The sequence below is a fragment of the Eleginops maclovinus genome, chromosome 23 (genome assembly GCF_036324505.1).
Source record: "Eleginops maclovinus isolate JMC-PN-2008 ecotype Puerto Natales chromosome 23, JC_Emac_rtc_rv5, whole genome shotgun sequence".
NCBI classification, from domain to species: domain Eukaryota; kingdom Metazoa; phylum Chordata; class Actinopteri; order Perciformes; family Eleginopidae; genus Eleginops; species Eleginops maclovinus.
The window spans coordinates 7,312,866-7,339,788 of record NC_086371.1 but is presented as its reverse complement, the minus strand read 5'-3'; the positions used below and the strand labels follow the sequence as shown (position 1 = coordinate 7,339,788).

General features: G+C 40.7%; 1 protein-coding gene across 1 annotated transcript in view; it reads right to left on the bottom strand.

Annotated features, from left to right (window-relative positions):
• The window catches only part of slit3 (slit homolog 3 (Drosophila)), a 224,590-nt gene extending 216,828 nt beyond the window's left edge, over positions 1-7,762 (bottom strand). Inside the window, exon 1 of the mRNA XM_063876692.1 lies at positions 7,053-7,762. Within this exon, the coding sequence (XP_063732762.1) occupies positions 7,053-7,243 (191 nt within the window). The 5' untranslated portion in view covers positions 7,244-7,762. The remainder of the gene's footprint in view (positions 1-7,052) is intronic.
• Positions 7,763-26,923: the final 19,161 nt, after the last annotated feature.

The window sequence follows — 26,923 nt, the reverse complement described above, 5'->3', positions numbered from 1 at the left end:
AGTGGCATAGCTTGTTAACATCAAACGACTGCAAGCGTACTGCACGCACACAATCCTAGACTGGCGTTAAAATATGACACACTCTGAAGTTCTCCGGGCTGAGGACTTCTGTTTCAGAAGAGAGTATCGGAAGGTCATTCGTGACTCTGGGTACTTTCTATGTGACAGTCTCTCTCTTGCTCTTTATACGTCAGTGTTTCCAACTACAACCAATTGCATCTTTAATCCGATGAAAGCTATGAGCCTACTGTGTGTGGAATATAAATGTACAGTTTTCATGTGCGTATGCATGTGTCTGTGTGGTCTCATCGTTGTGAAGACCCAATCTGATATGTTAAGATAGAGGACATTTTTGGCTGCTGTTCACTACTTCAAAGAGTTGTTTGAGGGTTTAAAGAGTTGACCATCAAATCATCATTCCTATCTGTAATAATATGAACTTACAACACCAAGTTAAAAGAAAACGCCAAGACCAAAAGCGGTCTGACAATCATACAGATTTTAAACCAAGCCCTGGGTTAGCAAAACTTACTTTGAAGAGAAAATGAAGGTAAATTGTGAAATAATCACCAAAATTGTTCACTGTGAACATCCATCACAGTTAAGAGACATTCTTTGTGGTCCAAACACACTTTCAGTACCCGTGCACAAACAGTCTGATTTATCTGAGCTAAGAGGGGTTTCAGGTGTGGTCACTTCCACTTTATCCTCCTAATAAAGTTGTTTAGATAAGATGGTTAACTGTTGGCTTGTTTATTACTTCTCTGATTGTCTGACCACCCAGATCTTCTGGTAGCATATTCCTCCCTCAGTGCGGAAATATACAAGTAGAATAAATAGCACAATGGTTAAAGTTTAGAATAAGCGTGGGTTAGGGTTTGACATAGTTGTGATAGTTAAGGTTAAGGATAGGGCGTAAGAATGCATTATCTCAGTGAGGGTCCTCACCGTTGTCGTACAAAGGGATGCAAAGTGTGTCCATATATTCATATATCTGTATATATTTTCCAGATTGTCCATACATATGTCAGTGTGTTACATGCAAATGAATACAGTGTATGTGTGTATGTTTAATGCTGCTTGATTGCTCTGTTTCCCAGAAGAGCAGTGTCCACTGTCAGTGCCAGCTGGCTGCCTCCTTGGCAAACCGAAAGTCATTATATAGAAAAAGGTCAAATGCCTGCATGCTGGAGAAACTAGTTGAAGAGAATATCACCCACTGACCTAGAACTGCAGACTAAATATTGGTTACCCTCACTTGTGCCATTTGGCATACCATGACTGAATCAAACATGGTTGGAAGGGCACAAAATGGTTACCACGAGATGGCCACAGATGATAGGCGTAACATTAAGAGGCTGTTTAAGAACAGCAAGCTCATTGTGGTTTTTGCTTCTTAGTTTAGACTTGTCTGCTTTAGCAATAACACTCGGCTGCTCCTCAGATGCATTACATCACCATCATACCCACGATAACAGTAAAGAACGCTCTCCATTGAAAGATGGCTTTTATTTAAATTACCAAAGCATGTGTGCTGACTTAAGCTCTCATCAAAGTAGCTCACATATCCTGAAAAAAATGCCAACAAATACATCACTAATTAGTTCTTTGCTTTCAACAAAGGTCGGCAATGTGACAGCACAGTGTGGTAAGCAGATATTCATGAGAAGGCATCCCTGACTTATCAGACTTCTTAGTTGTTTTTGCAGCCAGCTAACGCAACACAATATCATTTCAAGTGACTTCAGAAGAATGCTCAGCCAAGAGTGAAAACCACAGTACTACAGATTGTTCTTGATTCAATCAGATTATTGTATATTTAGGGGACGGGAACTGTGTAAGCTCCCAGCGGTAGTCAGAGTTACTGATGTAACACTGTGTTCAGGCCTACATAAATAATCTTTGTTGCCCAATGCACCAACTGCCTATTTCCTTTTGATTTTAAATAGCAACCCATTAAAGTTATAAGCTGAAGTTGTCTACTCAGAAGCACAGTACAGAGTAGCATTAATCAGATTGTACTCTTTTTGTGACAATAGTTAGGACAGTTAAAAGATAAGATGTAATGGAGGATTTGTTGTCAAGGCAGATTAGGGAACCTAAACATTTAAAACGCAATGTTTCAACTTTGTCTCATAAACGTAGCATCATCTTGAGGCAACACGTCTAATCTACAAACCCACAACAAAAGTGAAGAGAAGAATTAACACTGTTTTGTTAGTTGAACCTCACATGCCAGATACACAGCCATCCATCGCTAATGTAAATGAAGAGTGAGCAATACATATATGTTCTTTTTAAATATGGAGTGCAATCTTAACCATGTGTGTTGGGTTGAGGGAAAAGGTTTCTCACCATGGCATCCCTAGAACTGTGTGAGCCAAAGCTAGCTTGTTTTTCTAATTCCACAGGTTAGCATCATAGTCACAAAAATGCGCGCGCACACACACACACACACACACACACACACACTTCCAGTCCCACCATGGAATGCCATTTCAGAGCTGAGGGTGTGGTGGTTACAGCGTCCGTTGACCAATCAACACCAAGCTTTGATAAGAGCCAGAAGCAGAGGCTGGAACGTGGATGTGTGTCCAATACACACACACACACACACACACACACACACACACACACACACACACACACACACACACACACACACACACACACACACACACACACACACACACACACACACACACACACACACACACACACACACACACACACACACACACACACACACACACACACAGTGGCACAAAGTCATTGTTGTGTGCGCCGTGGTAGGTTGGCACGCTGACGGGAAATGGGAGCTGTGAAAACTCCACTGGAGAGATGCTGCTGGCACACTAAAGGTGTGTGCGAGTGTGTGTAGGGGGGAGGTGGATGTCAGTGAGAGAGTGGGGAAAAGAGGTCGAGAGGAGGCAAGGGAGAAGTAGATGGGGCAGAAATAAGGAGGGAGGGAGTAAACACTAAGGCGAGGTACAAAGGTAGGGATGGGAGGAAAGAGCAAGAGATTTTGGAAAGAGAAACACGGCAGGGAGTAAAGATGAAGAGTTGGGGAGGGAAATAATAAGAAAGACCTCAGCCTCGTGTCAGACGAGGTTTAGAGAAAGTAAAGAAGGTGTTGCTAGTAAAAAACTTGCCAAAAACGTTGTCAAAAGTGCCGTTAGCGAGGGGAAAGAAAAATAGGCAGTTAAAATCAAAATTAGTTTGTGTAAAGTTGGCTCAAGCAGCTTGTCATTTCCAGCAGTGAACTCATTCAACTGAAACACACACATACTCAGTTGAACGTACAGAACACGTACATACAGTACAGTACAGATGTGATCATACATGCGCCACACATATTCAACGGTTTAAAAAAGCAAACACAAGGGATAGATATAGCGACAAACACAAACACTTCAATGGAAAAAAAAATCCTGATTACAGCTCAACCAATTGACCAATTGAAATGAAGGCCCCCTCTAGAGTTTACAGCCTTCAATTTCCCCCACATTTCACAGCAGTTGGGGCCACAGTTTGGAATTTGCAGCTCTAAAAATCAACACTCTAGGGTGTGTGTGTGTGTGTGTGTGTGTGTGTGTGTGTGTGTGTGTGTGTGTGTGTGTGTGTGTGTGTGTGTGTGTGTGTGTGTGTGTGTGTGTGTGTGTGTGTGTGTGTGTGTGTGTGTGTGTGTGTGTGTGCGCGTTCCCTGTTGGGCAGGTGTGAATTGGACCCCGGAGAGAAAAGCCGTCCCTGTTTTCCAATTCATTTTATCCAGCCTCGTTAAGCCTGTTAAGCCTCCCCCCAAAACCCTCCACTCAAATTAGATGCAAATGAGGTCTCAAGTGGCTTCCCAAGGAGGACATTACGGAATTGACTGGCCTGAGGTAATCTGTGAGGCAGCCTGTGATTGTGTGTGTGTGTGTGTGTGTGTGTGTGTGTGTGTGTGTGTGTGTGTGTGTGTGTGTGTGTGTGTGTGTGTGTGTGTGTGTGTGTGTGTGTGTGTGTGTGTGTTAAGTGAACAGTTGAGGCCATCACTGTTTTTCTCCTCCTTAACCTTTCCAAATGCTGTGTGTACAATAGTGAAGAAAACCAGCTTTTTAAGGGATTCATTCACGCAGTTATGACAGGTGGACTCTGGCTCTGACTGTTGCTCTAACCCCTTCACTTCTGGAGGTGCTCGTCGTGAGTACGTAGGAACTACCTCTACAGTTAAAAAATAACTTCACAATGCCAACATTTTCTATTTTTACTTCCTAGGCTCTCTGCTTTCAAAAACCTCAGAACATCCTCAGGTGGTTTTACCACGAGGCCCTGTACTAGACTGTTTAGTTGTGCCCTATTTCCTTCAATCTGTCATGTTCTTCTTCTTCTTCACTGTCAGGGATTTTCTACATTTGTTTTCAGTAACCTCCACTGGCTCTGAATTTGTTTTATTCAGTACATGTGGCCTGACAGAAAGCGATAAAGCGAGCAGTAGAGTAGTAGCTCAAAAAGATTTTCCACTCAAGATAAGGCGCGAGTCATGTCTCTACTCAAACGCCACGTCTTGTGGTCTTGTTGCATAGAACTCCGCTGTGGTGAAACTACTGTTGGTGGAGAAAACTCTATCTTTGAATGTCTTTGGATTTCACCTTGTGAAACATGTCTGCAAACGGTGCTTCTATAAAGAAGGGTTTTGCTATTTTAGTTTGTAAATTAACCGATGCTTCAGCATGAGACAAAACCAAACAACTGGAAAAGAAAAACATTTTAAATGCAAGATAGATTTTTACTTTCACGAACTACAATCACATCATGATCAACTCATGATGAAACTACACAAACAGGGTTGCATAGCATGAGTTAATGAATATGTTCAGTGTGTAGCTCCAATGCAGTGCTTTCAATCTGCTTTCCTCCTTGCGGCTATACATATAATTAACTGCTTAAAATATGTGAAAATGTGAAACAGCATCTTAAAATGATTAATCATGTGGATAAGTATTTCTCAACTATTGGATGGGAAATATAAGGATCTTAAATAATTTTGTAACCTTTACTTGGATCCAAATTAGCATTTTGACCCACAACTTAACCAACCTGGCACTTTCGTTACTAGAATCTGTTTTCTGCATGGACCTCATCCCAGTTGTCAGACTCAAATCCCTGCTCAGGGAAATAACACTCATTGCTCCCTCCTGAAAAGTTTCCCATCTGCCGTAACCTTTAGTACTGGAATCTCATCCATTTTAATGTTTCCCATCTCAGACTCCCTAAAATATATCTGCAGAGAGCAAGAGAGAAAGATGAAGGCAGAGAGGGAGAGAAGGAGGGAGGGAAAGAGCAACTCTGGGCCAGAGTCACAGCTGAAACACTGACCTGGATAAATCAGGGAAACATAAACACATAGTTTCTGGAGAGAAAAGGGAGGGAGGGGGCGCTGCTACCCCAAATATTCCACCCCGGGGACCCCAGCGAGAGGCAGGAGACCCCCTTATCTCACCTCCCCATCACAGCCCGCACTAATTATTTATTTTCCTAAGGTGTAAATGTCTTCGGGGGATTGCTGTGTAAAAGCCAACAGGTCCGGGGAGGTCACAACAGTCCTGTGGGACGAAAGCGGTATGGGGTACGTTGTTCACACTCACCAAATCACACTATCCAACCAAAGACAGAATCATATCCAAACAAACATGTGCAAAAACAAAAATGCTCGCACACATGTTAATCATATGTTCATATCAACCCGTACCCCCCACATCCACATACACGCATCAACAAACGTGGCCCCCCACTTCCCTCTGCAGCCTACTGATTGTGTTTGTTGTCTCAGGGTTAGGTCTGTTGTTGATCCCCTGCGGGGCTTTTGGCTGCTCCGTTATCATGCATAATCGCTTCCATACCTTAGCAGCATAGGTGTGTGTTTGTGTGTGGCTGTGGGGGTGTCTACGTGTCAAGATGTGGCTAGAGGTGGCAGCAGCGGCTGTCAGGGGTCTGTCTCTGCCTCAGGAGTGAATATCAATTGAAACTAACTATCACCAGGTTTGAAAAAAGGCGCTGAGGGTAATTCTTTAAGAGTAAAAACATTGTTCACACAGATCACTGAGAATCCAGCCAGGGAATCTGTTACTAACTTTGGAAATTCTCACTGCAACCTAGAATATAAAAAGATTTAAGGAGCTCGCTGCGTCTTCTCACCTTTCATTCTGACCTGTTTAAAAACGTAATTACTCGCTCTAAGCGGCTTCAGCACTGTTTTCTTAACGGGCTCCATTCACTGGGGTCACGGGTGAAATTTAGGGCACCATCTTTTACATGTGCATCCAACGAGATTGCAGTATATGTTTTTGGCCAGGAGATATACTTGTAACCTTTCACAGTAAACTACACCTTGTTTTAAATTGGGTATATAGGATAAAAGCAATACTTGAGTAAGTTTCCCATTCATTAACCTAATCATGCTTAGATGGCTTGCTTGAAAAACAGCCCTCTTTAACTTACTTTATTAACATTTGCAGAAAGATTGAGAATTGTTCTTCTAATTCAGTGTAAACGAATGTTAAAAGTTACTCATTTGTTGGAGATGTTTTAAGCAGCCCAGGTTAAACAGTTAGGACAGGGTCAACAAAATAAACCATTGCTTAATGAAGATTGCTCTGTAAATAAAAGTGAGTGTTTGCCTTATAATGATCACTGACTGGGGGTCAGAGTTTAAATTCATTTTAATTTCGTAACTGCTTAGCCTCATGAACAATGATGATATACTTTACAGGAAAACAGCCTAAATATGTATTATTCATTCATCAAAAGTTCAGCTTTGTTGCGAAAGTTTAAAATGTTCTCACTTTTGAAGCTATTTTCATCACTTCTGATAACTCAGTTCAGGAAGAACTTAAGCGTTTTAAGGTTTCAGGTGAGCTGTGTGACTATAACTTCCTCGCTGTTGCCCCTAAAGCAGTGTTATAGCATAATGAAAGTAAAGGCAAGGAAAACACGCGCACCTTAGGGCCACGGGGCACAATAAGATGACAGACAGACAATAGGATTTGCTTAAACTCTCATTAAATTCCACTTACAGACGCTCGGCATTCCTCGGTATTCCTTTAGGCACAGTCTTCAGACCCAGACCCTGGCAGTCCACATGCGACCCGGAGCAGCTGCACTTGTGTGGGCATCCAGTCACCGAAGCAGCGCACACCAGCAGCGCACAAAACAGAGCCCAAGCCCGGCAGAGCACAGCACGCTTCTCCGGTCCGATCGGAGGCATGTTATCCACTCAAATTACTTCCAAACCGAAGTTAATTGAAAATCCACGGGGTGAAAGTAGATGCTGTGGGAGTAAGGATCCCGAAAAAGGTCAAGAGAGGCCGTTTGGGTTTGGTATTTAAAAAAAGAAAAAAAAAAGTGATGGGAGCCAAAATCAGCAGCAGAAGTTCACCAAAGTGTCTTTCAAGAAAGACGATCAGTCAAAATCTCCATTGAAGAAAATGCAGGAATATTAAGATTTAGAGTTTTCTTTTAAATCATCGTACCGTGCGTCACTCAACTCGATGCGTAAAGTCTCCCCAAGTGCTCCCCATTCACAAACTCTCCGACAAGCAGCCTGACTCATGAACTTCCTAAGGTAAAAGTGTTCAGCTGGGGTGTAACCTCCTTCCAGGGAACATCCCTCCGCTGCCAGGGAATAAAAAGTGAGAGTTGCTGCGGAGTTGCAATCAGTTCCCCCCCAAAAAAGTTGAGAGAGCAGAGGCGCAACTGACTGGTACGTCTGGAGGTTGTGAGAATGAGCGAGGCACACAGATTTGTACTTTGGTTTCCCCAAAAAATCCTCTCTCTCCCTCCCTCTCTCTGTGTCTGTCTCTATGTTGATGTCACAAGAAAAGAGAGCTCCAAAACTTCCTTTCGTCCCTTATCTTCTGCACAGAAACAGTCTCTGCTTTATAAACTCGAATTCTTTCCCACACAGACGAACCCAACTTTAGTCCGTGGCAGCAGGGCACATATTTTAGCTTATTTCCCAGCAACTCGTTCCCTTTTATCATGGCCCATATATCATCTTAACGATTTACTTTGTGATCATATAGTTGGTTTTGAGCCACGTCGTTTAAGAGCCAACTCTCCAAATAGTCCAATACATTATCCCCGGGGGGTCTCTTTAATCAAAGTCTGTTTCACTGTCATTGAACTTAATTTACTATCTATTGTGTTTGAAAATACAATGAAGTCCACCACTGGCTTCAAACAACGTCAACACTTGGAAATATACTTTTATGATTTATTTAAAAACAACAAAACTTTAATGTGAATTATATTATACCACAGGAATTTCAAGATGTTGGACATAAACCTTCATTGAAGTTTTAAGATGATTAATTATTATATATAGCCTAGTTCATGTTCGCTATCCTTAGTCACTACACTGATTTTCACACTGCAGCATGAAGTGAGAATGACTTGCTGTGCGGATCATTATTATAGAGCACGTGCCCTTCTGCTGCCCTCTGTTGGCAGAAGGGAACACTCTCATAAACTACTAGTGAAGACTCATCAATATGCATGCAGTCACAGCGATACAAAGCCTCACTTCTGATTAAGTCACTCTCCTCTAAATTAATCTAACTTATCTGGGATATTTTGCTGCAAACGTCAACACAATTTAAAACGATGATCATATACTCAGTAGTATATGAGTTCATAAATAGTGTAATGGATCAAATCAAGACTGAGAAATGAAGTGTCTCATTCTGGGACTGGAGCTAATTAAAACACTTGTTTTGTTGCTATCCCAACAGACATAGATGTTGTGTCTGTTTAATATAAAATCAAGTCTGAAGAAGGCACTTTTGTACAGTAAACACATGTATTGTAATCTTTAAGATCAATTCTCCAAAGCTTTTTGGTAATCAAACTATGCATCATGTGAGTTTAATCTTAAATAGTCAACCGTCTGCCGTAGGTTGTTTTTATCTGTTCTATGTTCCTGTTTACAGAGTAAAAGTATGTATTTGTTTTGTTGCGTTTGTTTGGCAGTCTGTAATTTAACCACATCTGTGTAGAGCATTTTGAATATCCATATGTGTGAAGCATAATTCTTAGAAATGTGTGAGCCTTGTCTTAATTTCCTGTCTGCTTTTCAGATATGCGCTCCATCCAGAGATATAATACATAGAAGCAACTATACCACATAACTGTCCGTCTTCTTACCTGGGTGTAAAATTACAAAAATAATCCAAATATAGAGAGGGGACCACAACTTTGAGCTTTACCAAAAGGATCTTAGACACAGGCCTTACTTTCCAAATGTCAGTATGGAGCATATCAAAATATCCAAGGTCTTCATCTACAGTTTCCACATTTTATTGGACATTATGTATCAAATTATGATTTTAAAAAAACAAACATGTTTGGGAAGTTTTGTAGCTGGAAAGAAGTGAACTGGCTCACAGCTGCTGGTCTTCATATACAGTAGGTTGTGTATGGAAAAATGCCTTTTGGGAACAATGTGCATCATTTGATACTTGAATACAGATAACGCCACAGTCCCAAAGCACATGCTGTTCCTGGGGGCATCTTTGTTTTAGTATCCTCTTCTAATTTTCCTGTTTTCACTGGGGGACTCAGTAAACTTTGGGTCGTTTTGACAAAAACAAGCGCGTCGGTTTGGGTGATGCATGCGGGTTTCCCTCAGTCCCATCATTTATATCATTGGGAGATCTAATAAAAATAAAAAAAACTGAACAAAATAATATTTTATCCATGTCATTTTTCTATATTTCTCTCTTTTCAAATGCAGCAAACAAGGTTTGCATGATGCCTAGAATAGAGAAAATGAAATGGTGACTAACTTTCTTTCCATGAGTTTAAGAGACAAAGAATTGGAAATGGTCAATTTGGAAGAGTCCTGTCTCTGAAGGCAATGAGATTTTGATGAAAAAAATTGCGCTATACCACAAAACAACACATTGAAACACTCAAAATGAAGTAGTGATCATCCTTTTTCCTAACACAAACCACTGCTTCTGAGTGTCTGAAACCACGCTCTGACTGCTTTGTTTGGGCTCACTGGGATGAAAGGCGTGTCTTTTTTTAGGTAAAGGGTTTGAAAATGTGCTTCCGACCTTTGATTCACGACCGCTTCCTAAATCATTTTCCCCGGGTGTCTCAACTGAATGTTGAATGTATTGAATTGAGCAGACAAAACCCAAACATGCTTTACAAAATAAGACATTTAGCAGTTGTGTGTGGCCAGAGTTGGCAAATGCTTTACTTCTCACACCACATAACTCCTGCCACTGTTTCCATCTCTCTTTTGCCATCCTTTGGGTGCTTTTCCCAGCCCTCCGACTCATTTTCTCTGCTTTTAGTCTCTCAAACTTCCTCTCTATCTCTTCCTGTCATGTTGCCTCTCATCGTCACAGTCTCCTTTTCTTCTCTCTTCCTTCCTATTACCCCTTCATCTCTCTCTCCTTCTTTTGTCCCAGTCACTGTGTTTTTATGAGCTGCTACTAATTAGCATCTTGCAGGACCCCGGATTGTGACTGGAGTAACAGCTTCATGCTTCACTGCTCACACACACACACACACACACACACACACACACACACACACACACACACACACACACACACACACACACACACACACACACACACACACACACACACACACACACACACACACACACACACACACACACACACACACACACACACACTAAACAAGGCAGGCATTAATATCATGCTGTCACACAGCATTTCCTCTCTGTTGACCAAGTGTCTGTCTCTCTTTGCATGAGACAAAGATGTATTCCAGCCCTGCCAATGCAGGATGTCGTGACCATTCAAAGAGTATTGTATTTGAATTCTACATTTCCATTTAAACTACAATTGATGTAACTGGCTTTATTAAGAAAGTCATACAAGATGGTGACATTTTCCCAACCTATAATCTGCCAAAACAGATTTAGCTAGTCTTTCTCCCTGGTAACACTAGTTTACATCCAAACGTAGAACACATTTTTAATGAAATTTAAAGACAATCAGACTGAAAAAAATTGAGCCTCAAATGTGGAAAGGAATGAAGTCAATGTGATGGTAGTTTAACATTTCTACAGTTTCCTCATCGCTCCACATAGATCTGATGTCGTCGCCTGCTGCTCATTTTAGTCGCTTAAGATAAGAAGTAGTTTAAATACTAATTTAAGGCAAAGTTTTTTTATATAAAACTCGATGAAAAGACCTGTTTCAAGTGCACCCAATTTTTTCCTCAGCCAAACGTAAAAACGTGTTTTTTTGCGACCTGCAACGTTTGATTTCAGATTTTTTTGAAATAAAACTGCTGTTTTCTATTCGCAAATCCGCATCAAAACATCTGAATTGAAACCATACACACCATCAGCATGTGGTTTCATGTATCAAACCTGTTGCAATTAACAAAGGAGAACACTGAGTAGTACGGCTTTATATCGATCTTTTAAAATGCAACCACCATACAGTAACGTTGTTTCGCAGCCCCTTTTAGCGCCTTCTTTTCTCTCACATAGTATTTTCTCTCTACTTTTCTCTCTTTCTTCACCTCCTCCACTTCGATTCTCCTCCTCCTCCTCCTCCTCCCCAACAATAGACAGATTAGAGAATAATTGGTGGAAAGTTTGGTCTTCTCATCATGCTGGGCCTCATACATTACAATGGTTTGATATCTAATGGCACATTAATGTTTCATGCTCCACAGCTGTGTGCGTATGCTGGCAACTGTTCCTGTGTGTTCTTGAGGCTTTGTACTGGCATTAGTGTAGGTGTCTGTTCCCCTAATTTTCTATTTTTTTCCATGTCAGTGATAAAGTATGTCCTCATATGTGTGTGTGGTTTAATGGATCCTTTAGCCAGACAGATTTTTGGCTTAGCTGTGCTGCGGCCCCTGCAAAGCTATTATCTCCCCATACACTGTGTACACACTTCCTCCGTGTGTGTGTGTGTGTGTGTTTGTGTGTGTGTGTCTGAGAGAGACAGAGACTGAGTGAGAGAAGAGAAAGCCAACTTTTAAAGGGGGCTATCATAACATCCTAATGTCGCTTTGAACACACACAGTCACACACATAATCATGCTCATGTGTAATGACAACGGACCACATTTAAAGTCGATTTTAGGGGAAAACCCCTGACCAACAGAGCTCTTTTTCATCCCCCTTCGGATCCAACTAGGCAAACTTTAGTTCTTACTTAAGCTCTCATTCTGGGCCACGAGTCCATCAAAATCTTGCCCAACTTCAGAATGTATTGGGGTCCAACTTATCTAATGGTAGCCCTGATATAGCCATAAACTCTCAGACTGTATCAGCCACATCTGCATGGTGATGAACCTTTGGAGATTTTAGAATCACTTATAAACAAAAGCATGTGAAAGGGTCTTGAACATATTGTCTTCGATGACTGCAATGTTATGTCAATGCTTCCTTGTACCGTGTCTTAATATTTGTCTTTGTGGATGTTGCAAATGGAGCGGCTGGGATGCTAGAAACATGTCTGACAACAATAAAGTTTCATCGTGTTGTAAAACAGGACCTGCTTGTCTAAGGATACATGAACACAAATGGGTTTTCATTTTAAAACCAATATCTATTGCTCTTATATGCTTACGGCTAGCTACCAGGGGGAGAAAACAGAAACAGTGCCTTCCGAAAATGATGATGTAGACTCTGCTTTTTTGTTATGTCTTATCAACACTATAACCTTGTTTTGATTCATCCTGCACCTATGTCACCTGACAGTTCTGGAAGAAAACAAACATCAGCCTTGACTACAAGTGGTACCGATGTTAAATTCTGCACTTTTATAATGCTTCTTGGGTGTGCAGGAGACGGAAGCAATTGCTATTACCAGCTATTAACTGTATAGCCCTATGTGGGGAAAACATTTTAAGGTTTACCTCGGTGTACGGTATAGTATGGTGATGGACACAAACAGAAGCTTCATTTGGTCAGTTCTGTTTTGCACTACAATTGTAAAATAAACAAATAAACAGTAAACTAACAACAAACTAACTAACAAACTAAAGTTGCTGCTCTCCAGCACTCCTTGTTGACCACATTTCTATGCCCAAGTTGTAACTTCATTTTTGAAAGTCTGAACTTGTTTAGTCTCTGTTTGGATGTGAGGGTGGGAAAGATATAGGTGCAGTAGACCTCTCGAACAAGAGCTTTTAGCATAAAAAGTACAATTATACTCAACCAATCACCGAGTCAACAATTTACTTTCCTGTTCCGCCATGCACATGTTTGGGATAAACCATGCCATATGCATTTTCAGCTATGTTGGGAGATCATTTCTGAAATGGCACTGGTGTGTACAAAGAGCGTTTTCAAAAAGGCATGAGCGGGAAGTAGCCTCACTGTAGTCATAATGTTAACAGTCAATCCCAGCAGACCAACTTTAGTCCTGCAGTAAATTAAACTCTATTGTCCTACCAGACCAATTTAACTTAGTGGTAGCTGTAATCAATATACTAAATGGGCTCTTTACATTATGATGACGGGTCCAAAAAGTCCTCAGGTCTCTAATAAAGCCATTTCCCTTGAAAGTCCAAAACTTAAGATAAAACACAGTATTTTCCCCAGCATAGTAAGAGCACACAAACACACACACTTTGAGTCTCTGAATGGGCAGTTAAATAATGCCACATGTTGCTCCAGTGCCTTTGTTTCATTGCAAGGACTTTTTTCTTCTTGCTGCTTCCCATGTTGTGTTTGATTGATGGTCTAATTTACTAGAATATCACACTGACACACACGCAAGCACACACAAACCAAACCAACTTCCTTGTTGTGCAAGAAGGCTGGATCCAAATGGCTGCAGACAGCCCTCAGTTAGTGATACTCTTATAGTATGTTTTAAAAATACTGAAAGAAAACCTACTGAAATCTTGTTTTACTGTGCGATACGAGTTAAAAGATGCATATGGGAAATTATTTGTTACTGGGTTACTCTGCTGTAGACAGTTCCCTCTATTCTTTAATTATGAAAATTCAAATTACCTACTGTATTAGCGTGACAAGAGTCTGAGCTCTGCATATCTGAACAAAAACCCTGATAAAACACTTGTGATTTGGGTGAACTGACCCTTTTAAATCTCTTTGTCCATCTCCTCAAACACATGGCTTCAAAAACCTGGAAACAATTCTAAAAGCTATACGCAATGCAGTTCTGCAAAGCAATTTGTTACTCGCTGCAGGTCATATATAAATGATATACAGTACGCACTGTGTATCAATGGCTGGACAGCCGTGTGCTTGTGTGATTTAAGGTTCAATAATAATTACTCATTAAACTCTAACCTCTGTGATTAAACTCCTGATTGAGCTGCAGCACACATGCACAGCTGACCCTATGTGTGTGTGTGTGTGTGTGTGTGGGGTGTGTGTGTGTGTGTGTGAGAACATAGTGTGTTTTCAGTTGTGTTGTACATAGCTCCTAGCTATTTACTGACAGACATAACAGCATTTATTTGCAGACAGTGAGACAGGAAACTGGTCTCTGTGAGCGTGTGTGTGAATATCACCTAATTGAAGTTATAAACATGGGATAAGACGGGGAATCTCTTACAACCCATCCCTTCTAACAACAAGAATCTTTTTTAAGAAGCGTTTTTGACATCCATCTCTTGTGTAGATACACATTCAATTAATATTTAATATTCAAAAAGCTCTTTATTTTTCTCATACTGTCTGTGCTGCAGCACATCTTTTCACCCTCTGACTGAAACCAGAGCCCAGTCTGCTCTGATTGGTTAGCTGGACGACTCTGTTGTGATTGGTCAACCAGAGATCTCCCGCCCTAAGCCTATCACGGACAATGTGTTGGAGCGCTAGCATATATAAGTGTGAGTGTTACACAGTGATGTCACTATCACAGAAGAGTCCAATTGAGGCGTTTAAGGTAGAGGGGGGGAGTGTGTGGGAGAGAAACCTTGGGATTTCAGCCTTTCCAGACCATGCACAAAAACCTATATAACAACCTACAGCAAAGGGAAGCCCCCAAAAGAGCTTAATAGGGCCTCTTTACATTATAGAAATACTAAATATAAATATGTTACATACCACCAGAAGCAGGGGGAAAGAATACTGCATTTCTAGAAAAGAAAAAACAAAAACGCTTGAAATGATGATGTTATTAATTCAATTGGATCATTAACGCATTAATAAATGGAAGAAAGAAAAACAAAGAGTATATTCTAACATTTCCTAATGTCATTGTTGGCATAACATTTTTTACAAAATCTCTGCCAGTTTTGTTATTGATGTGACATCTGCATCAACATAATATCCTATAATGAAGTTTCAAATTACAAGCGTATAGCCTGAGGGAGATAAAAGAGGCACAGACACACTAAGAGAAGAGAGATATTTAAAAGTGTGTTCTCAATGGCAGATAGCCAAGACTAACATATCTGTTCACACTGACAGTGGTAGCCCCAATCGCTAGAAAAACGTGATACACAAACAGACACACACAGAAGGTTCCTGATAACTGCATTTATATCCCTTGTCTGAAAAAACACAGTTAAGTAGACAAAACGGTGTCTGGCCAAAATGATGAGAAAAGCAGAGAATACGCTGAAGATACACTCCTCTTCACTCTTCCTTTAAAGCCTACATTGAATGTGCTCAAATTAATCCCAGATGAAGATGAAGGTGTTATAACAACTGATGTATGTATGTCTAAAGATTAATATTGCATCCATTATCATTGTCCACTGCCCTCAATTAACCCAACATAGTTTAATTAGAAGAGAGTCCCTTTTTTTGTGAAGTGAAGGGTAACTATCTAGATTTGTTGACCACAAGGTAAAGGTTGTTGGGGACTAAAATCAGTAAGGTTAAAAGTGAGGCATAATTAATCTTCATTTGATCAAAATCACAATATGAACTAGAGCAAAATAGATGTTAAAGTCAATATATGTGTTAAATTCTATTATGATTTAAAAGTGTGATGTATCAGAACATCTTATTTAACAGGAAAATTGGGTTTGATCACTTTAATATGATTTTGTATAGTGATAAATAGAAATAAAATGAATTAACAATTAGGTTCATGACCATAATAGAATTTAAATATATTTCCTAAGTCGTTCAGCCTGTCGGTGTGTGTGTGCGCGTGTGTTTGTGTGTGTTCTCAGTGCAGAGGTTAACCTCTTCCTTTTCCTCCCTAACAAGCAAAGGTCAAAGGTGGTGATACAAATGAAGGGAGAGGAGGAAAGAGGGATGAAAGGATAAATTGTGAAAGGAGGCAGGGAAGGAGACGGGAGACTGATTGGGAGCCAGATGTCTAATAAGGTCTATAAATAACCAGCTGACAGCTGACAGGGAACCACTGGGTCAAACACAACGTCTCAACACAGTTTCAAAACTTTTGTTTCTAATGTTTATTTTTGTTGTGTGAGTCCGATGTTACACATGGAGCTTCAAGTGTATTTTCTGTTTCTGGTCATGGCCAGAATCAATGTTTCAGCAAAAGCTCACGGAGAGTGAGAAGTCTCCATTAGTGAGTTGAAGTGCCCAAATTCTAGATTTATACAAAAGGGATCTGATTTAATAGGCAGTTTGCCCTTATTTGTACTAACGTGAAAGATAGTTAAACAACACCTTATGATGAACTTTTCACCGATGCATTTCATTTCCAAATACAACGAGAACTCCCTTTAGTCTAGACTACATGGTATAAAACATTTAGTTTGGCTGCATCTTAACATCGTCAAAGTTTCACTCAAACCATGACACTGCAAATATGTGAAAATAGTAAAGTCACTTTTTGTAAAGAATATAATTAAACAACTTTATTCCTTTGCCAAAAGGAAAAATACAATGTTGCTTTTGTTGCACCTCGTCTGGAGATGCGAGTGTGTGTATTTGTGAGTAGAGGCTGTACTTTAAAATATTACAAAAATATGTATTTTTTATTTATGTAATTATCCTGCATATTTCATTTGATAAAAACATGCTGTGAATTTCAGAAGTGATTGCATCTATCATTTTTTTGTTGACATTTGGACATTTTGTTTTTATTCTGGTAACAGTTGCAACAGTCAGTAATGTATTACCTCTGAAAGCATTTAAACAGAATGGGAAAGCATGGACTTTATATCTTCATATTTGGTCAAATAAAACACATGTTTTTAAAAACATGTAAAAGTTGGACTTAATAACTAACTTCCCTGTAGAAGTTAACCCATTCAAAGTGCGAAATCTGTACAAATATATCTAGCTTTTTTGTCCAGTCCTGTTCTTAAACTTCCTGTGTCTTTCCGCACTTTCTCCCCGTCTGTCTCCATCCCTCCATGCACTTTCCTTTCTGTCTGTCTGTCTACATTCTTCTTTATCAGATAGCCCAAGTCTTATCAGTGTGGAGGTGCTGAGTACTGAGCAGCTCAACAGCTCCACCGTAACAACAACACATTCCTGCCCGCTATGTGTGTGTGTGTGTGTGTCAGCATGTGTCAGCGTGTGTGTGTGTGTTTTGGTTAAAGATATGAAAGTAGAGCTAGCGGATGCGTTTTAGTCTGTGTGAGTGTGTCGCGGGGAAAGAGAAAGACACGGTCTGTTTTCGCGAGGTGCGGGTGTGTGCTTTTACAGATATGAAAGTGATGCAAAAATAAACTGTGTGTGTGTGTGTGTGTGTGTGTGTGTGTGTGTGTGTGTGTGTGTGTGTGTGTGTGTGTGTTCACATTCCTCTTCGCCTCCTTCAAACCAGCTTATTTTACTCCGAAGGCCAATCAAAACAGATGTAAATCGCAGGCGGATGTAAAACTATGCCAAATCAAAGGACTGTGTGTGTACATGTGTGTGTGTGTGTGTGTGTGTGTACGTGTGTGTGTGTGTGTCGTGTGTGTGTGTGTGTGTACGTGTGTGTGTCTGCATACATTTGTGGTTTGTCGTAACTTAATTTAGAAGCAAAACTTTAAAATAGGTCTCAATATTATGAAAGCCCTGCCAAAGCATTTAGTTTGGTATTAATATCAATTTCATAGTTTCAAAAATATCAGATTATTATCATAAAATCTCCATGAATTTCAATAACTAAACTACAGCTTAAATTCGATCATGGAAAAAAACATGCTTACGGGCAAATCCTGTTTCCCAATGTACATTTAATTTGTTTTAAGTTTTGGATCAGTATCAGAATTATATTGGATGAAGGGGAAATGTTTTGCAGCAGAGAAACCTTTAATAAAAACTGGGCACTTGTGAAACGCTTTGACACAAATTTGAGCTGACTTGCCCTGTTTAACTGCCAGCATGCATCACTGGCTAATTTACAGCATGTTACCTGATCCACCAAGGGAATTCCATCACAGGTGTGTGTGTGTGTGTGTGTGTGTGTGTGTGTGTGTGTGTGTGTGTGTGTGTGTGTGTGTGTGTGTGTGTGTGTGTGTGTGTGTGTGTGTGTGTGTGTGTGTGTGTTACAGCATCTATAGTAATGCTATTACCCTATCAGCATCTCATTTCCACCCCCAGTTCTTTGCCTGTGATGCTATCTGCTCCATTTATGAAGATATGATTACAAACATGCAGCATTTTAAGCTGGCGGGACGTGCATACCTGAACGCATGTGTGTGTTTTTCTCTGTCAAGTTTTTGGTATTTCCATGTAAACACCCAAGAGCTAGTGGTGGGTTTATTTATAAATAAGTGTGACTTGAGTTAAGTAGAATTTTGCGTAACGTATTTTTAGTTTATTTACTTTGTGTTTTTAAAAGCTTCCTCTTCAAACTGGTGCATGTTATCAATAATGCTCATACACTTGTTGCATAGATTAAACTTTACTTTTTGGTCTTTTAAATCAATTTCAGTGATAATACTTCTGTACTTTTACTAGCGTAAATACTTCGATACGATACTTCCAACCATCACCATACCATTTTATTAAAACACATGCAGCATGTTGATTTATCACTACTGCAATTAAAAAGACTAAGCACAAGTTAACCACAACAAGGAGAACTTAGTTAGAGTATGTATGGGCTGAAAAGAAAAAAATATGAGAAAAAAAACCCAACATAATTACAGAGGAGCGAAGTATTAATGACTGGGGGTGAATCTCAAAATGCCCTCTGGACGGAATAGAGAGTGTTAGCATTTTGAATCCTATAACTGGATGTCAAATTCGTAGCAGCAGCAGTCAGGTGAGAGACAGAGATTGGGGAAAAGGAAATGAAGAACACAGGCTCTCTTTTCTTTCATAATATAAAGCATTGGCGTCTCCTTTCCCTGAACAAAAACTCATTGCCCTGAAAGCAAAACACTGAACCCCCAGCTGCTCAGAGGAGCTGCTCCACAGTCAACACTACAAGATTACCCTTGAACTGGTCAGCTCCCAGGCGTGTGCGCGTGAGCGCGTGTGCGTGTGTGCGATTGCGTGTGATTGATGTGGGACTCACTATCCCACAGTAATTCTTGTAGAAGGAACAGAGCAGTGCCCAGGGTCAGTTTCTGCGACACCAGATGGTCATCAAAGGATTATTCAAAATTCAACACTGAGGAATAGTAAATACATAATGATTTTATGTCCCAAAAGTGGCTCTATTTTCCCCGTCATAAATTGAGTTTAACTTTCATGCTATGCATTAAATATGGCAGAAAAAGCTCATACTTTTTCTGGAGTCATGGTTAAAAAAGACAGGTGCTAAAGCAACGTTACGACAGAGGGTGAATGCAGCTTTATTCAAAAAAAAAGTAGGAGTTTCTGTGGCATGTAAGCATGTTGTATTAGAATGTCATACATCCAATACAAAACTGAATATTAGCATAATAGTTACCATTAAAAATCTGCTCCACTTCGAGCCCAGATTTCTTTTGAAGTTGTGACATTGCTTGATATGAAACTGTATTACCCCACTTTGGTGTAATTATCCAGTCTGTGAGGGTAAAAAAGAATCGCCCACCAATAGAAAGTCTGCTATCTGCAGGATTTAGGGTTTGATTTCAGCATAACTGATTCAGCTTTTACAGAAAGCAGGAACTGAGTCATGAGGTTTACATTTTATCGGGTTGTTAGACCTCCTAAAATTCATTTTCAGTTCGAAGATATGAGACTGACTGAGCTCTAATGAAATAAATCTAGCGGTACGGCAATTTCCACAGATCCACAGTTCAGTCCGAGACACTGAAGTCATAACATCAAAGCCACCAGCCTGCTGGTAACAGGCAGCAGCGACCCACCAGGAGCCAGGCTCCCATGGCAGGACACACATACACACACATGCACACAATCACACACAAGTGGACATGCACGGCTCCACACTGCTAGGTTATCTCTGATCCGCCATCTCTCTTCCTGCGGTTTGGATCTGATGAAGCCCTGTACTTCAAAGTGTGTGTATGTGTGTGTGTGTGTGTGTGTGTGTGTGTGTGTGTGTGTGTGTGTGTGTGTGTGTGTGTGTGTGTGTGTGTGTGTGTGTGTGTGTGTGTGTGTGTGTGTGTGTGTATGTGTGTGTGTGTGTGTGTGTGTGTGTACTGTATGTGCATATGTGTTTGTGGATGTAATGAAAAGCACCTGCGCTCAGTGCGGCGGGGAAATATTTTATGTGAAACAATGAAGAGAAATGGACGGATGGCAAGATTTGAAATGAGTGAAAATATGCTATATATATTTGTTTCTTCTCTGAAACAATTTTCACAATGCAGTTTTGTTGGTAAACCTTTAGAAATGTATGACATCAGACCAGACTCAACAGATGGATATAAAAGAAACACAACGTCCAGATGGGGGGGCTTCCTTAGGATAGAACAAGGAGATGAATTGGATCGAATGCAAGTGGTAAAGGCTAAGGGAGGATTGGAAACGTGGATGGAGGGATGGAAAGAGTGACGGGGAGAGGATAAAGCAGATTTAAAGAGGGATACCAGTGATCAGATGAAGCCAAATAAAGCCAGAAATATAAAAGACAGCAGGAAAGAATAAGAAAGAGAGGATTTCAAGCGTCTGAGGGGATCGTACACACACAAGCCAGCGAGACGGATGAATGGATGGATGGGAGGATAAGGAGGATAGAGCACAGTTGAGAAAGTAAATTGAGGCAGTGGGTGAGATGGAGTTCTCATAGCTGGAGATTTAAGGGGTTTTGGAGCAGTTTTAAAAATATTCGGGAAGCGTGGAAATAGCAGCACTCTGTCATAGTCATTTGTTATTCTTCTATAATGGATTTACCTACATTTTTACAGTGGATCTAGACAGGAAATAAGGGGGGAAGAGAAAGAGGAAGGCGTGTGCCAAAGGTCAAGCCCAAATAGGGGAAGTGCAGAAACAAGGTGAGCCTCAATTGACATTTAACTCTACATGGGAATTAACATGCTCACCAATAAACAGAGGCTAGCGCTGGAGGATTGACAGCATCTGGCTTTATTTTAAGTTTTGTATTGTGAGTCACTCTCATAATTAAGTGGTGAACTAAAGTGGATTTACACATATAAAAAAATAAAAGGCACGGTCTTCAAAACACAACACACGTTTCTTAGAACAGCCTATAAAATAAAGCAGAGGCGCTAAGGAGATGACCCTGTAATGACCAAATACGGCAAAACATCTCATATATATATATACAGTGGGGCAAAAAAGTATTTAGTCAGCCACCAATTGTGCAAGTTCTCCCATTTAAAAAGATGAGAGGCCTGTAATTTTTATCATAGGTATACCTCAACTATGAGAGACAAAATGAGAAATAAAATCCAGAAAATCACATTGTAGGATTTTTAGTAAGAATTTATTTTCTAATTATTGTGGAAAATAAGTATTTGGTCAATAACAAAAGTTCATCTCAATTCTTTGATATATACCCTTTGTTGGCAATGACAGAGGTCAAACGTTTTCTGTAAGTCTTCACAAGGTTTCCACACACTGTTGCTGGTATTTTGGCCCATTCCTCCATGCAGATCTCCTCTAAAGCAGTGATGTTTTGGGGCTGTCACTGGGCAACACGGACTTTCAACTCCCTCCAAAGATTTTCTATGGGGTTGAGATCTGGAGACTGGCTAGGCCACTCTAGGACCTTGAAATGCTTCTTACGAAGCCACTCCTTCGTTGCCCTGGCGGTGTGTTTGGGATCATTGTCATGCTGAAAGACCCAGCCACGCTTCATCTTCAGTGCCCTTGCTGATGGAAGGAGGTTTTCACTCAAAATCTCACGATACATGGCCCCATTCATTCTTTCCTTTACACGGATCAGTCGTCCTGGTCCCTTTGCAGAAAAACAGCCCCAAAGCATGATGTTTCCACCCCCATGCTTCACAGTAGGTATGGTGTTCTTTGGATGCAACTCGTTGAGTTTTTACCAAAAAGTTCTATTTTGGTTTCATCTGACATTATGACATTCTCCCAATCCTCTTCTGGATCATCCAAATGCCCTCTAGCAAATTTCAGACGGGCCTGGACATGTACTGGCTTAAGCAGGGGGACACGTCTGGAACTGCAGGATTTAAGTCCCTGGCGGCGTAGTGTGTTACTGATGGTAGCCTCTGTTACTTTGGTCCCAGCTCTCTGCAGGTCATTCACTAGGTCCCCCCGTGTGGTTCTGGGATTTTTGCTCACCGTTCTTGTGATCATTTTGACCCCACGGGGTGAGATCTTGCGTGGAGCCCCAGATGGAGGGAGATTAGCAGTGGTCTTGTATGTCTTCCATTTTCGAATAATTGCTCCCACAGTTGATTTCTTCACACCAAGCTGCTTACCTATTGCAGATTCAGTTTTCCCAGCCTGGTGCAGGTCTACAATTTTGTCTCTGGTCTCCTTTGACAGCTCTTTGGTCTTGGCCATAGTGGAGTTTGGAGTATGACTGTTTGAGGTTGTGGACAGGTGTCTTTTATACTGATAACGAGTTCAAAAAGGTGCCACTAATACAGGTAACGAGTGGAGGACAGAGGAGCCTCTTAAAGAAGAAGTTACAGGTCTGTGAGAGCCAGAAATCTTGCTTGTTTGTAGGTGACCAAATACTTATTTTACAGAGGAATTTATCAATTAATTCATTAAAAATCCTACAATGTGATTTCCTGGATTTGTTTTTTCTCATTTTGTCTCTCATAGTTGAGGTATACCTATGATAAAAATTACAGGCCTCTCTCATCTTTTTAAATGGGAGAACTTGCACAATTGGTGGCTGACTAAATACTTTTTTGCCCCTGTGTGTATATATATATATGTAAACTAAACATGATTGATTTTTACTTTGTTGCCAGCAAATATTTACATGCATTTAAGAGTTTTCCAGTATTGTGTGAATCATTTAGGGATTAAAACTGATCATCTTCTGGGAATTGAGATTAGAGGATCGGACCCAACACCACCCAATAAAAACAAACCCTTCCTTCCTGTGACCTCTCGTTAAAAAGGGTCAAATCCAAGTGTGTGACTGTAGCCCTTTAACATTTCTCAGTTTTCCCCTCCTCGATTCCTTGCGTCTTAGTCCCGCCCACAGGAGATGCGAGCATGTCTACAGGATATTCCATATATCAATTCATTTCATTTACAATATTTCCCCCTCAGACCAATCATCCCGGTGGCTTTCCGCATCTATAATCTGTTATTGTCTCATTATACCACATTGTGAATGAATTAAAAGTAAATATATAAATTTTCATGAACACAGTGCTGCTGTGCCTCCTCTCATCACTAATGGACGTCGCTTCAGAATGACGGCTCAGAGGAGAGGATTTCTCATTTCTCTAACCGCCTGTTGTTTCCTCTCCTCTCTCCTCGGCTCCCCTCCTCTACTCCTCCGCTCGCATCTCCTGTGGGCGGGACTAAGACGCGAGGCGAGGAGTCGAGGAGGGCAAAACTGAGATACGAGAAAGGGCTAGAGTCACACACTTGGATTTTACCCTTTTTAACGAGAGGTCACAGGAAGGAAGGGTTTGTTTTTATTGGGTGGTGTTGATTGTCTGATCCTCTAATCTCAATTCCCAGAAGATGATGATTAATCCCTAAATGATTCACACAATACTGGAAAACTCTTATATTTATTTAAATATTTGCTGGCCAAAAAGTAAAAATCCATCGTGTTTATTTTTAGTTTACACCTAGATTACAAATTAATATCTTGGAAGTTAAACAGTTTAGGCATTTAAATGTCAACACATTTGTTCGGTTTCTGGGAATGAAAATGTTGTTTCCCAATGTGCTAGTTATTAAGAAATAAAGCTGTGTAATAACAGAGTCCGTTCTTCTCATGCCAAACAAGATGAGTGATACCATTAAACATCAAAGTCTGTGAGTCACTAATTCAATTAATGGAAGTGATGAAATGCTTACACATCCGAACAGTTTTCCTGAGGGTTGTTGGGATGTTTGTTTTACAGAAAGAGAGTGAAAGACAGATGGAGAGGAACGAGTGTGAAAGGGGCAGAAAGCAGAAATGTTATCCAAAAGTGAGCGGGGGAAAGCTAAATAACGAGCGTTTGACAGAGAAGGAGAAAACCCCTTTTCAAAGTGGCTTATTAGATTTCGCTGTACTTTGCTTTTAAAAGCCATGAGTTCGGGACAAAATTATATGTTTCAGAGCACTGTAAGCAAAAAATTCTGCCTTGAGTAGCAAAAGCTAAGACATTTGTCTCAACAGTGAAGCGGCCAGCCAGTCATTTTGAGCAGAGACCCATGTAATTTACTGCTTTCCCAAGCACAATGTAAACCAAATTAGGGGTTGTAATACAATGCATGGCTTACATTGATAACAAGGCCATTTGACTACAAGGCAGAGAGTCAGAGGGTTTGGCCCATGACCATGTGCGAGAACACAAGTCATTATCACATATACGAACACCCTCACACACAAATCATTGTAGAGTTTAAGATGAGACTGTAAACTTTGCTGTGAAAGTCTTTTAAGGCCAGATCCAGTGATAAACTTTGGATTAGTGCACTGAAGCGAGCAAAGAGAGTTTGGACTAAACATTTGTGAATTATTTAAGCTCCGAGCGGAGAAAGGGAGAAAAAGGTTTACATTGCCTTGCTTGGGCCCTCGATTTCCTTTCCCAGGATATTAATGAGGAAATGACACACACTTGTAAAGAAGGAAAGAGAGGGAAGAAGGAGAAAAAGAGTGAACGAGGGATGTAGGTTTCAGAGGGAAAAGAGCTGGTGATTAATCTCGCTTTGAGTCGACTCCACCGGGAATTCCATCAAAAGGACGGCGAAAAGGGGATTTTAATTGCTGCTCCCTCCACGTTTCCCAAAGCGCTTACCTTCTACCCTCCCCTCCACCGCCCGCCCTTCATTCCTTCCCCTTTCCTCCGCCATCCTGGTGAGGGGGGTCGCCCTGGAATCAGACAGGCCTCCCAACACACACACACACACACACACACACACACACACACACACACACACACACACACACACACACACACACACACACACACACACACACACACACACACACACACACACACACACACACACACACACACACACACACACACACACACACACACACACACACACACACACACACACACACACACACAATTACTTTCAGATGTTGGGTGAAAGCAAAGGCAGGTAGGCGCTTAAAATGCCACCTCACTCTCTACGGCCTGTGTGTGTGCAGCTCCTCATTTGAGTATTTAAACGTGTTTATATTGCTGTCACGTGTCTGGGTGCTCCACCTGTATTCAGTTTCAGCTTAAAGAAGAGTCCTGTTAGAGCTAAACCACCAGTCCTACTCAGTGTGTTGATAACCTCACATGTGCACTGACCCTTTTTTAGCTTCCAGATTGGTCTGCATGCATAAAACTGCTTGTGGAGTTTGTCCCTGCCACATCTGCTGGATTAGTTTCATCCTTCTGCTGAAGGAACTCTTGGAGTGGACACTGGGGACCAATGAGAGGTCCTTGAAGTTTCCCTGTGGTTCCCCCATAAAAATGAAGAATAGTTTTATTTCTGTATTATTTCACCTACAAGTTAACCAAATCTAAGAGTGTAACTGTGCTGTGCAGCTTGTACAGTAGACCTATCGTGTCAAAAGTGCACCTCCATTTACAATTTACAGACCTCTCTCTCCCCTGGATACTCCATAACTGTTAGATATACTCCATTTATGATACTCCAAGCATTACAGGAGATACTTTAAAAAGGGCAATGCACCATGAAGTTCATTTTGCTCACTTAGAGGGCTCCTAATCTAACACCAGTTCTAAAATGTCTTTCAAGTGGAGCTTTTGATGTCTGAAAAATAACCACGATAATGTTGAGATTACTTTGGAGTTATCTCCCCTTGGGCTTGGAAAACTAGGCATTTACATACAGTATGGTTATTAACACAAACATGTGGATGTTGAACAGAAAATGGGACTGTATGAGAAATATTCGATCCAAGAGTTTAGAGCCATAGTTGGGATCCACCAATTAAATCATTCAATTAACTGGAATTGATTTCAATACTAAACCACGGGGATGCCCCTTTAAGAAATATGAACTAAATTCAATCTAGTCAGTGAATAAATAGATGACTGATGCCATCAATCGATAAATTAATTAATTTACTTTTTGTAGCTAAAATATAAATATGTTAAAAACTGTGACGTGGGCCGGGAGAAAATATCCCTAAAAACATAAGTGTGAATGTAATTTAGTTGTATGGCAGTGTCATTTTATTGGAGACAGCGTTACTGTACCGGCTGTTTAAACTGGGTTAAAGAAAACCCCAGTAGGCTGTTAAGATAATGTACTTGAGAGCAAATGGCCTGCAGCAGAACCATTATTATATTTTAACAATCGGTGGAGCATGGAAAGAAGGAAGCTGATGTATAAACGGATCCTTGGACATTGATCTTTACACTCCAAGAATGTTTCCTTTCATTTAAGAACAGAGGTTTCTAATGAGTGGCTGCTATCAGATTCAGCATCCTACTCAAGTGCCTCTGTATCTATGTAAACAAGGGGTTGAAAGCTGTGTAATATCCAACAGTGGGACTG